Source organism: Phasianus colchicus, chromosome 5 (genome assembly GCF_987193195.1).
Source record: "Phasianus colchicus chromosome 5, bPhaCol1.hap1.1, whole genome shotgun sequence".
NCBI classification, from domain to species: Eukaryota; Metazoa; Chordata; class Aves; order Galliformes; family Phasianidae; genus Phasianus; species Phasianus colchicus.
The window spans coordinates 11191074-11205317 of record NC_143440.1 but is presented as its reverse complement, the minus strand read 5'-3'; the positions used below and the strand labels follow the sequence as shown (position 1 = coordinate 11205317).

The following is a 14244-nucleotide window of genomic DNA, read 5'->3' as shown; positions in this document are numbered from 1 at the left end:
AAAATATTCAGTATTCTTAGCCTCAGGCCAATGAAACCTGGGCCTGGAGGAGCTTTTGACCAGCAAGGTGTCGATTCCCTAAGTTTGATCTTAAAGCTCAGGCACTATGCTGTCAATGACATAAATGTTTCAGTGAAACATAAAATCTTTAAGGTTGGAAAGACCACTAAGATCATCCAGTTCAGCCACCAATCCATGCCTGTGACCACTCTATACCACGTTCCTCAAGTGACATCCACCCTTTGTCAACAAAAAAGCTAACAGCTATGAGTTGAAAAAGCTTTAAACACTTACCTACAAAGAAGTACCTACATTTTTACATGTAAGTATCAAAGAATCATTAAGGATAAAAGACCACGAAGATCATCCAGTCCAATCCCAACCCACCCCCACCATGCCCAGGTTCTTAAGTGCCACATCTCCACGTTTCTTGAACACCTCCAGGGACAGTGGCTCCACCACGTCCCTGTGCAGCCTGTTCACCCCACTGCTTTATTTACTCAGGTCCCAGGAATATCTGTATATGTGTTTAAAACCTGCTTATCATCAAGCCTAGGAAACACGGCCTTTCACCACATGAACAAACCACAGCTAGGATGACCAGGAAACATTCATAATTTTTAATTCACACCAGTAATAAAATTGCATTACATTTTTCATAAAATAAATGTTCCAGTTTATATACAGAAAACAGACTGTACAGAGCCCTCCCCCAGACCCCGGAAACTCACAAACATACAGGCAATGCAGTGCTCAGCTAAGCAGGCACAACTGTACATCTAAAATTGTAACTGCTTTGTGTTGGGGGTGGGGGGAAAGTACTACAATGTATATAGTCCTCTCTGGACCAGAATTAAAAAAATATTGCAGGCAAGCTGACAGACGGCTGGCTGCTGGCGCGGCCGGGCGCCCATCCACGGTGTTCCAGCGAAGCAGGGATCGCTATTGAACCTGGGACTCGAAGCTCCCGTTCAGCTGCCCTTCCTCATAGTCCATCTGACACAAGATCATGTTGTTCTTCAGGAAAAACTTGTCTCCCACACAGAACCTGGAAGACAGAAAGAACGAAACGGTTTCAGTAGGCGCAGGAGTTTTGGCAAGGTGATTTTATTACGGAAGGAAAGGACACGCTGCTTGGAGCAGAGGGCAGCCAGGGCAGGCTGGGGCTGAGGCAGCTGAGCGGGACATCCCGGCAGATGGAGCTCCAGGTGATGTTACAGAGCCTGTGTGAGGCCTGTGCTGGTCCCGTGCTTTCCCAGCTCCCCCCCGGTAAGGCATTATTTGCACTCATTTCCAGGCAAGGACTGGCTATTAAGTCCTTCCTCACCCCCTTGTGTACAGTGCTGAACAACAAATAGAAATTTCCTGATGGCTGGGCTCCTAACCTTTATCTTCATTGAGCGAAGGGCACCGCTCTCCATATACCATGTAAATTGTTCTGTTTGTATTGAAGTTGACAGAGAGGCTTGTGATATTTAACAATTTTATTTGACCATTAAGGTCAAAAAAGTTCCACATATAATATCGGAGAGGTATAAATTGACAGCCTGTAGCTTTTTCACCCTGTCTGCTTGCTGAAGAGTTAGAAGCTCATCTTTTCTTCTTAAGATAACAAATAATGCCCTTCGAGCCTGGTTCAGGGGATGCTGTGTCCACCATGCCAATGGGACGAGGACCTTGCAGAGCCCACCACAGCCCCAAGTGCTGGGTCCCAGCCCCATGGCTGGAGGGGGCTCTGAGCCCGCACTTCTCTCTCTCTCTCTCTGCTTTACTAATTCTGAAATCCACCTTTTTTTTTTTTTTTTCTGCATTAAAAACCTAGAAATCAATCTCACTTTGAATTAACAGCTCTTAAGCTGAGAGCTGTACTGCACACACAGTCCTGAAAGCCACATGCTCCACCAGCAGTTCAGTCCCTCTAAGAACAGACACAGCTGCCTGCATTCTGCTGCTCCTTGTTACCCTGAGCCTAACAGAAGCCTCCAAACAAAAATGTAGAAGCGACTCTTGCCACCAGCCCTCCTGGCTGCCTCTCCCCAGACCTGGTTGCTGTGTTGAGGGGCTGGGGGTGTGCATGGCACTGCCAGGAATGGCTAGAGGACTCCTGGGCCCTGATGTTGTGGGAGAGGGGCTGGTTGCATAGGGAAGGGTGTGCATCCTGGTACCTGCAAGCCCGGATTTGGAGAATGAGGCTAATGAAAACATGGCGTGCTCTGTATCAAAATTAGATTTTGCTTGGCTGCATTTAACACTCTGTACACAGACAGAGCCAAAGGAAGCTGGAAGAGAGCTAGAGGAGAGGAGCCTTCACCACCAAACCCTTTTGTAGCTGGAGAAGGAGGTGGGTGCTCCATTCCAAAGGCACCCACCTCTGCAGCTCTGATTCCAGGCTGACCTAAACTCATGCTTCTCCCTTCAGCTTCCTGTGCTGCTGTTACAGGAACGCTTCCATGCCACCCTTTGGGGTCGGAATCTCTAGAGGATAAGCCATAAAAGTTCGTAGGATGACATCTAAAAGAACGTAGCTCCCACTCTGGAAATGGAACATCGCTCGCACTACACCTTTGTAGGAGGGATGCGAGAGTAAAGAGGGGTTTAGCGACAAACCCTCACCCTCGGGGCTCCCTGTATCGCAGCCAGCAGGGACCACGGCACGGGAGCCGCGGGCAGGAACGGCCCCGGAGCCGCTAGGGGTCAGTGCCGCCCGCCGCCGCCGCGCCGGGAGCCGGGCACGGGCAGCAGCCGGCCGCAGCGCTCCGTGCTGCTGTGCGGGCAGGGCAGTCGCGGAGCCCGTGTTGGTGTGTGCAATAACCGCGTCCTTACCGCTGGTTGCAGAGCTGACAGGCGAAGCAGTCCAAATGGTAAACATTATCTCTGGCCCTCATCACCATCTCAAAGGCAGGGATCAGCTTACTGCAGGCAGCGCAATTCCCGGTGGTACCAAAGAGCCTGCCAAAGAAGCACGATCATTAGAAGCCATTTTAATTAAATGGTGGAAGGACTAATTAAGTGTAATTAGCGGTATCAAATACTGTATTGCACCAATAAATAGAAGTCGCGGTCTCCATTTCGCTGACCAACCAGTGTGCAGGAGCTCGGGCTAAAGCTGCCTGCTGAGCGGGCTGCGATCATCCAGTCGAAAACTTCATTTGGATTGCATGCCCAGGGCTAATTTGCTGTCTAATGGAGAAAAGCATTAAACACTCGCAGCACAATTTTGGGGCTCACAAAATTTCAGTCAAAAGCTCTCCTTGCCCCCACGGCTCTGCCAGCCCAGCAGGCAGCACCGCCATGCTGCTGGGGAAGAGCCTTGCTCACTCAGTGCTGAAAGCACAGCAGCAGGTTTTCCCTCGTGATGGGTACAGCACCAGTTTGCAAAGCTTCTGGAGGAGGGCGAGCCATGCTCCCTGGTTGTGCATCCCTCCCGGGAGTGGCTCAGCCCCATACCAAGCCCTGACCAGCGTGCTTTGCTGTTCCACTTCAGCTCCCCGGCCCTCGAGGACAGCCCCTCAGCACTGGAAGCTCTGCCATTTCCATCTTGCCTTTCACTATCTGTCTCTCCAGATGTCTGCTGCTGTTACAGCTCCCGCTGGGGACTCAGCCAAGACAGCAATGTCCTCCCCCCCGGGCCCCATCTCTGAGCCATCCCCGCCATCCCACAGACCACCGCCACACAGACCGGCCGTGGTGCCAATCAACAGACCGACAGCACCAGGTCAGTGTGCATCTGGTCAGCTGCTTTGCTCTGGGGATCACAAATACCCTCAGAATGAGGTGGGATGGCTACTGCACCCCGTTAGCCCTGTGTGTGCCACGCGCTGCTGCCCGCAGACATTTGCAGGCTCCCGGCTCGTTTCGAGCCATTGGTTCTGGCCAATTCCACAACGCACAGACCAGGAAAATCTATAACCAATTTCTAAACATGCAATTTGCCAAGCTGATCAATATTAATTATTACTGACCAGTAATTGTGAACTACAACACTCAGCAATGTTATAGAAACCTTCACATAACTCCCACTCGCACTGCGCCGTGCAACCAAAGCACGCTTACTCCCAAGCTAGAGAAAAAGCTGCCCTTGTTTGTCAGTGGCCTTTCATCCCACCTGCTGGAAGAAGCCCAAGAGTGTCTTGAATCACAGAATGGCTTAGGTTAGAAGAAACCTCAAAGATGATCTGTTTCTAACCCCCTGCCATGGGCAGGGCTGCCTCCCACCAGCTCAGGCTGCCCAGGATCCATCCAGCCTGGCCTGGAGCAGTTCCAGGGATGGAGCACCCACAGCTTCTCTGGGCAGCTGTGCCAGTGCCTCACTGCCCTCTGAGTAAAGAGCTCCTTCCTAACACCCAACTTAAATCTTCCTTCTTTTAGTTTAATGCCATTCCCCTTTGTTCTATCACCCTCAGACTGTGTAAAAAGTTGGTCCACCTCTTGTCTGTAAGCTCCTCGAAGCAGCAGCACGTTTTCCCCGAAACTTAAACAATACAAACCAAAAGGAAGTACTTGCACTACTTGCACAGAGCCAGGAGCTGGACTCAGTGATCCTTACGGGTCCCTTCCAACTTGGGATATTCCATGATACCATGCTGCAGGATGGAAAAGATTGCAATGGGAGAACTCCATACTCTTCCCCCCGAGACTCCATCATACAAGGACTGAAGAAGAGAGGAAAACCTCAACTCCACAGTTCCAACAGCCGCCTCGCCCTGCCAAACTCAAGCCATGCAACCTACTGTGGGAGCACTTTACTTCCCATGGGCCAGCACTGCAGCAGCAGGCTGGGAAACGCTGCACAGAGACGCACCCGGCTCTGCACCCTGCAGTGCTCGGCCCCCATCCAGCACCGTCCACAAATCAGGCTCAGCGCAGCCCCCTGCCCCCTCCCCTGCGCGAGTGCCTCCCTTCAGCATGGCGAGACCTGAGGGCTTTGTGGGGTTTTGTCACTGTCACAAAAACCAGGCGTGCGTTTTTAGAGCGCCCGAGTCACAGCAAACTCAAAAAAAATGAGCCCGATCCATTAGGCGGGGAGACTGGGAGGTTAATCCTAGATTTGCTCTGTGCCCGGCGCTGCTACGCGCACAAGTGTAAAATATCCATTATTCATTAGCATCACCGTTGTGTGGAGCTCAATCTAGATTAAACAAAATAAAGGGGCCCCAGACAGCACCATTTGCATTGTTAAGCAGGCGCTTTTCTTCAGCCTTCAAATAGGAGACTTTTCTAAATGGAAATGATGGGGAAATTTGGACAGATGTTCACTTAACTATTTAAACAGTTAGCTTAAGAAACATGAAAAATGTATTTGGCATCGTGTTCACCTGTCTCCTTTCAGTGGGCTGGGGGTGCACCGATTGTTAAACAGCTCTGACTGTTTGCATAAGATCTACAGCTTATGTTCAGTCCGGCTGAAACCGCGTCGCCTCCCGATGTCTACGCAGCCCCGATGCACAGCCGGCCCATGTGCTGATCTCTTCCTTTTCTAGCACGTTTCACAGCCCTCCATCCCTGCCCTTCCCAACCGGTGAGCATTTCGCACTTATTCCGGCACTCCCTGATTTGAATCTGCTTCCCAGAGAGCCATTTAGAGCCCTGTGTATTCAGCAGGCTTCTAAAAATACGCTGCGGTTTATAGCTCAATGAGCAAGAAATGAACTTTTTTTTTTTAATCTGCAAAATGAACATGGACTTTTGCCTCTTTTTTTTTTTTTTTTTTTGCTTGCTTGTGACAAACCTGCCACCTCTGACCCCTCCTTACCCAGCACCAACTGGAGCTGAAATCCAAGGTGGGGAAAGCCTAGCGTCGCTGGAGGAGGGAGTGGATGAAACCCCTCCACCACGAGCCCCATCTGTGGGTAAATTCCAAATAACCCCACACGAACAAACTGATCTGCAGCCTGTCCCCCAGGCACCTTCACAACAGATGCGATGCTTTCTCACACACTCACGCGCACAAAGTTCAAGCGCTTTAGAAAAAATCTGTCAGGAGATGCTCAGCATCTACTTACCAGCTTGGTGCCAATGGCTTAAAAGAAGCTGGAAATACAGAAAGGTTTCGCTCTGGAGCTGTTTTGCTGCTTCTAAAAACACTTTTTTTTTTTTTTTTTTTAAATCTCCCTTTTTGAAGTTAAAAGGCAATGATTTTAAAGCACAGATTTATTTATTCCCCTTTATGTAACAAGAAGACCTAGCCAGCTTGTAAATAAGCACAGACTATGCAGATTTAAAATTTAACACAATTAAACTTTTACCCTGTGGTAGTAATTATGTTTAATGGCTCTTAGCCTGAACTTAACCACGTCTATTGTTGTCAGCCAGTCTAAAAGCAGGAGTTTGTCCAAGGACAATTTTCTGTAGTTTATGGGCACACTAAAAACCTCGCTACGCACTGTTCTCATTGGCCGCTGATGTCAGTGTGCATAGTAAAAATTAAAGCTAATTGGCATACAGGAGCAGCAGTGAATGCAAATGAATTAATGGGAAACGAGGGGAGCACTCCTGGAAGCAGCATGCAACGATTGAAGGGTGCTTTTTAGGTAAAGTTTTGTTTGTTTGCTCAAGAGTAGCCTTCTGCACGAAGACTTCACCAGCTCTGAGAATACACCTGAACTTGATTCCAAGAATACTAAAATCATTGGCACCCTGCAGGTTTGGAGGGGGGGAGAACAGAATGGCAAAGAGTCCATATTGCAGGAAAATGGGAAGATGACTTTAAGTTTGGTATGTCTTTACAGACCTTCTTCCTTCTCAAGCCAAATTGTGCCACTAGGCTGAACTGAGAACTCCGTTATCTATTTCTGTCAGCTCTAGAAACAGCATTCTGTGCTACAAAGAGGGAGTCCCTGCTCCTCATCTTCCCTCTGGCCTGGTGGCTGCTACCCAGTCCATCAGGAAAGAGGGAGAACATTCTCCCTTGGTGCAGAGAGAAAATGTTGGAGCTGCTGACTTCAATAAAGAACCAAAAAATAGGAACGAGGACAGGCAAGTGTAAATAATGAATGGTGCACAACGGATGGGTTGGTGGTTTCCATTTTTTTTACATTTCTTTCTTAAGCAACACAGGTTCAAAATTAAACTGCTGAGTTGAGACTGAGAATTCCCCCAAAACAATAGGCTTTGTCAACAGAAAAGCTAACGATTATGAACTGAAAAAGGTCTGAACGCTTATCTACAAAGCAGTACCCACATTTTTTACATGTAAGTATCATAGAATCATTAAGGTTGGAAAAGACCTTTAAGATCATCCAATCTAACCACCAACCCAAACCCACCATGCCCACTATCCATGTTCCTCAGGGCCACAGCTCCACGTTTCTTGAACACCTCCAGGCATGGTGACTCCACCACCTCCCTGGGCAGCTGTGCCAGTGCCTCACCACTCTTTTGGAGAAGAAATTTTTCCTAATATCCAGCCTGAACATCCCTTGCTGCAACTTGACATCATTCCCTCTTTTCCTATCACTGTTACTTAAGAAAAAAGCTGACCAAAACTCAGTGCTAGAAGAAGAGGATTTCCCACCTTACAATTTGAAACAGACCAACAAATAGCCATTAGCAGCTCGCAATTAATATTTTTCCTGTCTCAGGATACTGAAAATATGCTGAGCCAGAAGCCTGATTTGACCAGAGTACTGAACACACCAGTAATTGCAGGGAAGCCTGAACATCACTCGACAAGATAAAAAAGATGAACCTTAAAAGCAGCTTCAAACGTGAGGATCCTGACTTCCCTGTAATCAGAATTTGTGTAACACTCAGCAAAAGCCCTCGCAATGGGCACTTCAGCACAGTACACACACATAAGCTGGGGCACCCTCCTCTCCAGTACATTGCTGCCAGTGCTGCAGTGGGAGGTCATGGCAGAGAGGGCAGAGGAGGTGCATTCTGATACTGATGAAGCTGGTCAAGCTGTCCTCCTGTGATGCCTTCAAGTTCAGCCCCAAGGAACTTCCATCTTGCATGCCCAAGGGTTTGTCATTCATGGGCATCATAATGGGAGGACCTGAACCACTCAGTATCACAGCCCTCTGGCTGTGTGACCGCACTAGTTCTGAGATCACTGGGCATAAACTTCAAGGTTGCTCAAGGGCAGATGTTTCCAGCTGAAGAATACAGATGGATGTTCACTTATTTTTCCTCCTTTTGTCTCTTCCTCTGTATTCTCATAACAATATTAACTGGGACAGCTAACAGGTAGAAGTCCTTGTCTTCCTCCCCTGTCCACCTTCGTGTGTTAGAACTGATACCTCACCCTAAAATCCATCTTGGCTGCCCCTATACTGCTGAACACCTGGGGTACAGCATCCTCGTAGGGGAGTTTGAAAGCAGCAATCAGCAAACTGCAAGTTTCAAAGCCCAAGAGACACGTGAGCATTCCACAGCTGGGAAGTAATGTTCCCCATAAGCTTTTCACCTCCCTGAGAGGTTGTGGAGGGGGAAGGAAAAAAAAAAAAGCAAGCAAACAAACCAAGCATTTCTTGTTTATCCTGAAAAGCACAGGCTATGAGAAACTCCTGGACCAGCTACGGAAAAAAAAAAAAGAAAAAAAAAATCTGTGCTTTAACATCACAAAGCAGAGCAATGCTGCCAAGACACACTGTATTTTGAGCCTAATTAATTCTCCTTAATCTGTACAGACACCAGGCGCACAAGTGAGTGCCCCATGTAGCATGCAAGTCACTCCCTGTTGTGATGCAAGAGCAGCACTTCAGTTGAGCAGCACTGTGGGCTCTGGGCAGACAGCACACGTTCACCACGCTGCACTGACACCTCCCAAAGTGGAGCTGGGGATTGTTGAATTGCACCAGGAGCAGCGACCGGAGATGCATGGAGCCCCTGAGCTGCACGTGACACCATGTCCCAGAGCAGCCTCCTCGACAGCATTTGCTTATCAGAAATAATTAGAGGTAGGAATGCTGGAACCGTGATTATGAAACAAATGGTAAATCTATTTGCTCAGATGAAATGTATCGAAAGCTACATCTCGGCACAGCTGGAGACTGAGGTGATACAGCAAGGATAACAACTCGAGATCCAATTTCATCTTTCATGATTAAAAAATGAGCAAGAAAGTGTTTTATGAAATGTGAAGGTTAACAAATGTTCCTTCGCCAGCAATGACGACAGTTTATCTTTTGAAACAAATGATCGGGCCATCGCCTGCTAGCGACTCCTGAAGTACAGCAGGCAGGCTTCTCCCAGAAACCTGCATGCCCTCACTGCTCAGACGTGTGCCCAGGCATTCCTGCATGTGAGTGCCTACACCCTGGTGCCCCTGCACTGAAGGAAGGGGTGTGCTGCCCTGCGCTGGGGGGTCATGGCATGAGCAGGAGCTGGCCTGCTGGAGGTGTGTAGGCCAAGCCCCAGCACAGGGTGGGGAAAGCATGTTCTGTGCATAGCAAAGCTCGTGATCCTGAACTGCACGCTTAGCTGAGGGGCAAATGCAAAGACACCGGTCTACAAAGAGACTAAGAAGCACCAATGTTCTCCTGACCATTACACAACAGCACTCCTTTTGGATTTCGGATAAGAAAGATGCAGCTGTCTACATTTATGGGCTCCAAATCAATCCAACTATTTATTTTTCATGTGATGGTCAACGTACTAATCAGCAGCATAATATGTGACACCATTATTATTGAAAGAGATGGAGAGGAAGTCAGTTCCTTTGGCTGTCCTCCAAAGTACTTGCTTCTTAGTGTGAAGTACAAAACCTTATTTTTAGCAATGAGTTCTGCTAAAATTTGACGAGTAGAACAAATATCTTGAGTTGTTTAGCGAGGTGAAAAAGATGTGGGTTGAGGCTCTAAAACTATTAAAGGGAAGAAATTAAATATGATGGAAATGGGTAATTCTCCAAGAAGAAAAATTCAAATTACCAGCAGTGAACTGACAGTAAAGAGGATGGTGACAGCAACTTTAGTTCCTTCTATTAATAGAACTAATAGTTAAATTGAGAGAAAAAGAAACACTATGTGTGGAAGACAACAGGAGATGTTTTAAGTTAAAAAATTGTTTTATACTTCCATAAAATATGGGACTGTATGGCATTGACCCTTGTTGCTGAATGTGTTCCACAGCAGCAGGACAGAACCCAGTGGTGCAGGAGAAACCTCCAAAGTGAGCTCTCTTGAGTTTGCTCATTAGCAAGAACACAAACCATCACAGCTGTAAAGCTGGCCAAACCACTGAATGCAAGCCAATTATTGGGTTGCAGAACTGATGCTCTTCCTTCCGACCCAACTCTTGGTTAAAGTTCCTAGGTTGTAACAATTACAATGCACCTCCCAGCAGCAACAGCAGAAGCAAAATACTTCTAGCGGTCAAAAGTGCTCTAACAATTGCATTCAGATAGGGGAAAAAGAGCAGGATGCTTCCCAAGAGTGGGGAAAAAGAGTGGGGATGCTTCTTGGGGTCTGCACTCCTGGCTTCTTTCCTACCTTGAACGCAGAATTCTGGTGTGTCCCAAGAAGTTCATGCCATCCATGGCCCAGAGAGATCACGGATTAAATTTTTCTTCTTCCAAGTAGTATTCTCAGGATAAACCAAGAAAAGGAAGAGATGCCCCACAACTGCAGTGATAGAAAAAGTTCTTCCAAGTTTAACAGCATCAATAGTGCTCTATTTTGGCACTCTAATGCGTCTGATTTGATGATACATATTATTTTTGTTATGAAACTAGAGCAAACCAAAATCAATATGGTGCTCGTTAAATGGACGAGACACAGAGTAGCTTGTGGGTCTTGGAAAGCAAATGTAAATGGAATCACCACCCAGCTGAAGAATTTCTAGTAGTATTTGTAGAGCAACACTGAGTATCTATCTTTCAGGTCAGATTAAAAAAAAAATACATTGTTTATCAAGAGCACTTACAAAAAAGTCTGGAGAAGTGATAAATAATGAAGAGGAGGATGACTGATGGAGAGACCAGGACTGCTTGGCAGGCTGGGTGCAAACAAGATATGTATTTTAATAAAACCATCTATAAAGAAACACTCCAGAAACTAATGCAGCCTATACCTTGTGGAAGGAAAACTATTCCTAGAAGAAGCATTTCTGAAAGACTTAGGGGGTCCCTGTGAACGCATTCCAACTGTGAGCAAAAGTCCTTGTGTGAGAAAGATGTTTTTGTACATTGCCTCAAAGGAAAGGAAGGTGGCAGCTTCCACATGGCAGCTATTAGATGTCTGTCTTCTATTTGGCTCAGTTTCTTGTTTTAGAGAGAGAAACTCGCTTGTAAAACTTTTACCAAGAAAACATCTATGAAAGATTTTCAGGAATTTGTGAAGGACCTGACTACCTAAGCACCCTGAATGCACACTGAATGTTAGCCAGCAATGCACCTCCATTTCTGAAACCAGCGTGGTGGTTTGTGTTGTTCTGGCTGAGTTTGCTCGAGAAATGTTATCAGTCCTTTAGGAAAGAAACACAACACATTGGCTAGAGATCAAGTACGCTCTTCCAGATGAAAAACAAAGCAAAACTTGGAGTGTTTTGCAGTGCAACCCTCATATGAATGTTTGCATTAGGGCTGCTGCCTTATTAAAATTCATTTGTGTTTATCGGAAGTAGTTTGTAAAAAAAAAAAAACAACCATACACACCAGGCAAAAAAATGCTCTGTTGTTACATATTGCAAACACATACTGACAGGGTAGCTCCAACTCAAGAGTTGGTCTCTGCAGACTTCCTCACGAACAAGAAAATTTCTGAAGTTGATCTGTAATTTTGGAGTGTTTTGCTCTGTTTACTTAGCAAAGAGACAGGAGCCCCATGGGAGGAGCCTCATTGAAAACAAGCACCAGAAGTCTATCTAAAAGCCAGTGCTGAAAGCGAAAAGGAAAAGGTAAAAGCTTGGTCAGATCACAGAATCATAGCATGTCGGCCATTGTGCAGGAGCATCATAGATACTCAAGAAGAATTAACGATCTCCTCTTTACTTTCTCTGAAAGATCTTTTTGCTTTTGTTGGGGTAAAACAGTAGAGTTAAGACGTGTCTCTTCCTAACATGACCTAAAAATAGGATCGTACCTCCCTGACTACGCAACGCATGAACCGCGAACCAAAGGCCATGCTCAGTTAGGGAAGAACCTCCAGCCTCTCTGGGTCAGGGCCAATCGTGCACACGTTCACATTTTCACAGCAGGGGCTAGAAAGGCAAACAGCTGGAAGCCTTGGGAAGAGCCCACGCTACATTCCTCTATTTACCTCAGGTAATCTCTGCGGCAGAGGATGAGATTTGCTTTTGTGTAAAGGGTTGATCCAACCTCTCCAAGACGGCAGTCGCAGCAGGCGCACTTCAGGCAGTCCTCGTGCCAGTACTTATCCAGGGCCTTCAGCAGGTACCGGTCCTTGATCTTCCGGTTGCAGCCAGCACAGCCCTTCTGCTTCCCCTTGGGTTGTACGGATAACATCGGCACACCTGCAACACAACCAGACAGCGGGGTTACAAGGCATTCAGACAGCTTGAGCAGGTTTCCTGCACTCGGGGCAGCGCTGGGAGCAGCAGTGCAATCCGTGAGCAAATTCTGCTGCTGCTCTCACTGCAAGGAGCTCATGCTGCAAGAAGGTGGTGGTCAGAGGAACTTCATTTGCTGTCGCAGGGTAGGTAGGAATGTGACACCTGCAGGAACGCGGGTTTTTCCCCAAGGGTAGGGCTGACACAAAAAAAAAGGTTGTTTTTTTTTTAATTATTATTATAATTTATCAACATTTTGCAGCAGAACCAACCCGCTGCAATTCTAACATTTGTTTTTCCTTCATTAGCAGTGCCCTCGCATCAGTAATTGCCCATGATCAGAAGGGCCAAGCGTGTGCATCCCTGCCCTGCCCCATCCAACACCTTGCCTGGATATAGCTCTGAGGAAAGGAGAGGTGTGGGTGTAAAGCTGGGGCACGCCTCTGGTTCTCCTTCTTTGTAATCCCCACTGGAGACACAGGTTTAAGCAACACAAAGCAGATGAGACGTTGTGGCTGGGGCAGCAGCATCATTGTTGTATGCCCTTACCCGAAGTTAGGCCAGTTCCTGTAGCAAGCTGGATGTCCCAGAAAGTAACAGCTTGATAATGGAATTATTAACAGTCCCTTGGCCCGAATGGAACAAGCCAGTGCTACGGCAGTAAGTGACATTTGCTGCTTTCCTTAAAAGCCAGGGTGACCCGATGGTGGTGGCTAATGCACAGCCCGTGTAAAACCCACTGCTCGTACAGTAATAATTGCTTTGTCAGAGCCGTGAGCAGACGACAATAGCACTTAAGACACCTCCACGCCAACAGCGAGGCATCGATCTGGTTGTTATCAAAGTGGTCCCAGCAGCACGGAGACGGGTCAAGTAACATTGGAGAACTCTCCAGACTTAAAGAGCCCTCCTGCTCGACGCTGCGGCACCGGCAAAGTCAACACTGGCAAATTTCTGATGTCAGTGGCATATATGCAATCATGAAGTGAAAACTTAAACCTGTTTTTGAGCAGCACACGTGCAACCCAGGATGACACAAATGGAGGTTTCAAAACGCTGGTTCTGGATAACCGGAGCCATTGAGCCCTCCTGCCTCTCTGCCATTTCGGTTCCCTGCTCCTCCAAGCACTCCATTGTCTTACGAGAGGCTTCCGCCAAGAAGGGGAATGTACCACTTTGATTTTCTTCTAATAACTAGCAAAGGAACAGATATATATATTTTTAAACAGTACCTTAAGCAAGGAAAAAAGCAATGTATTTGGTCAGCTTTCAGCAGGGGGCTTTCTAATGAAAAAAGGTACCATTTCAGAGATCATATGATGTTCAAAGCTGCTGTTCCCACTCAGATAATAACGAGCAAGGTCAGCCTCTGCTGGTCAGGTTCAGTGTTTTGAAATTACATCCTGGTCTGTGAGGTTCCCTCCGCCGGCCCAGCGCCGCGGAGCACACACACCGGGCCAAGCGGCGGCTGCAATTAGCTGGTGAGCTGACACAGCAGGCAAGGCGTGAAACAAAATTTCAAAAAGTGCCAAACTCCATCAGCACGGGCTCCTCGCACGCCTGCCATGTCATTTCCAAGCAACAAGAGAGCAGCATCTCAGAAGCTTAACCCCTTTCGCTGTTGGAGGTGTGTGGAGAGAGGGCACGGCCAGCGCTGAACCCCCGTTTCCTCCTCCCGCCTCCTTCCAGCAAACCCCGAACAAGCCAGGCTTTGCAGGCAAAAGCCACCGCCTGCAGAGCTGCTCTTCCTTTCTGGAAATTTCCCCACTGCAAAACCAAAATGCTGCTTTGTTC

At 47.4% G+C, this 14244-nt stretch overlaps 1 protein-coding gene across 3 annotated transcripts in view; it reads right to left on the bottom strand.

Moving 5' to 3' along the window:
- Positions 1-606: 606 nt before the first annotated feature.
- LMO1 (LIM domain only 1) overlaps positions 607-14244 on the bottom strand; it is a 47898-nt gene continuing 34260 nt past the window's right edge. For all 3 annotated transcript variants that reach the window (XM_090140485.1, XM_090140486.1, XM_031613987.2), the window contains exons 2-4: positions 12201-12414; positions 2824-2949; positions 607-1048 (exon numbers count right to left, since the gene is read on the bottom strand). In XM_090140485.1, the coding sequence (XP_089996611.1) occupies positions 943-1048; positions 2824-2949; positions 12201-12414 (446 nt within the window). In that variant the 3' untranslated portion in view covers positions 607-942. The remainder of the gene's footprint in view (positions 1049-2823; positions 2950-12200; positions 12415-14244) is intronic.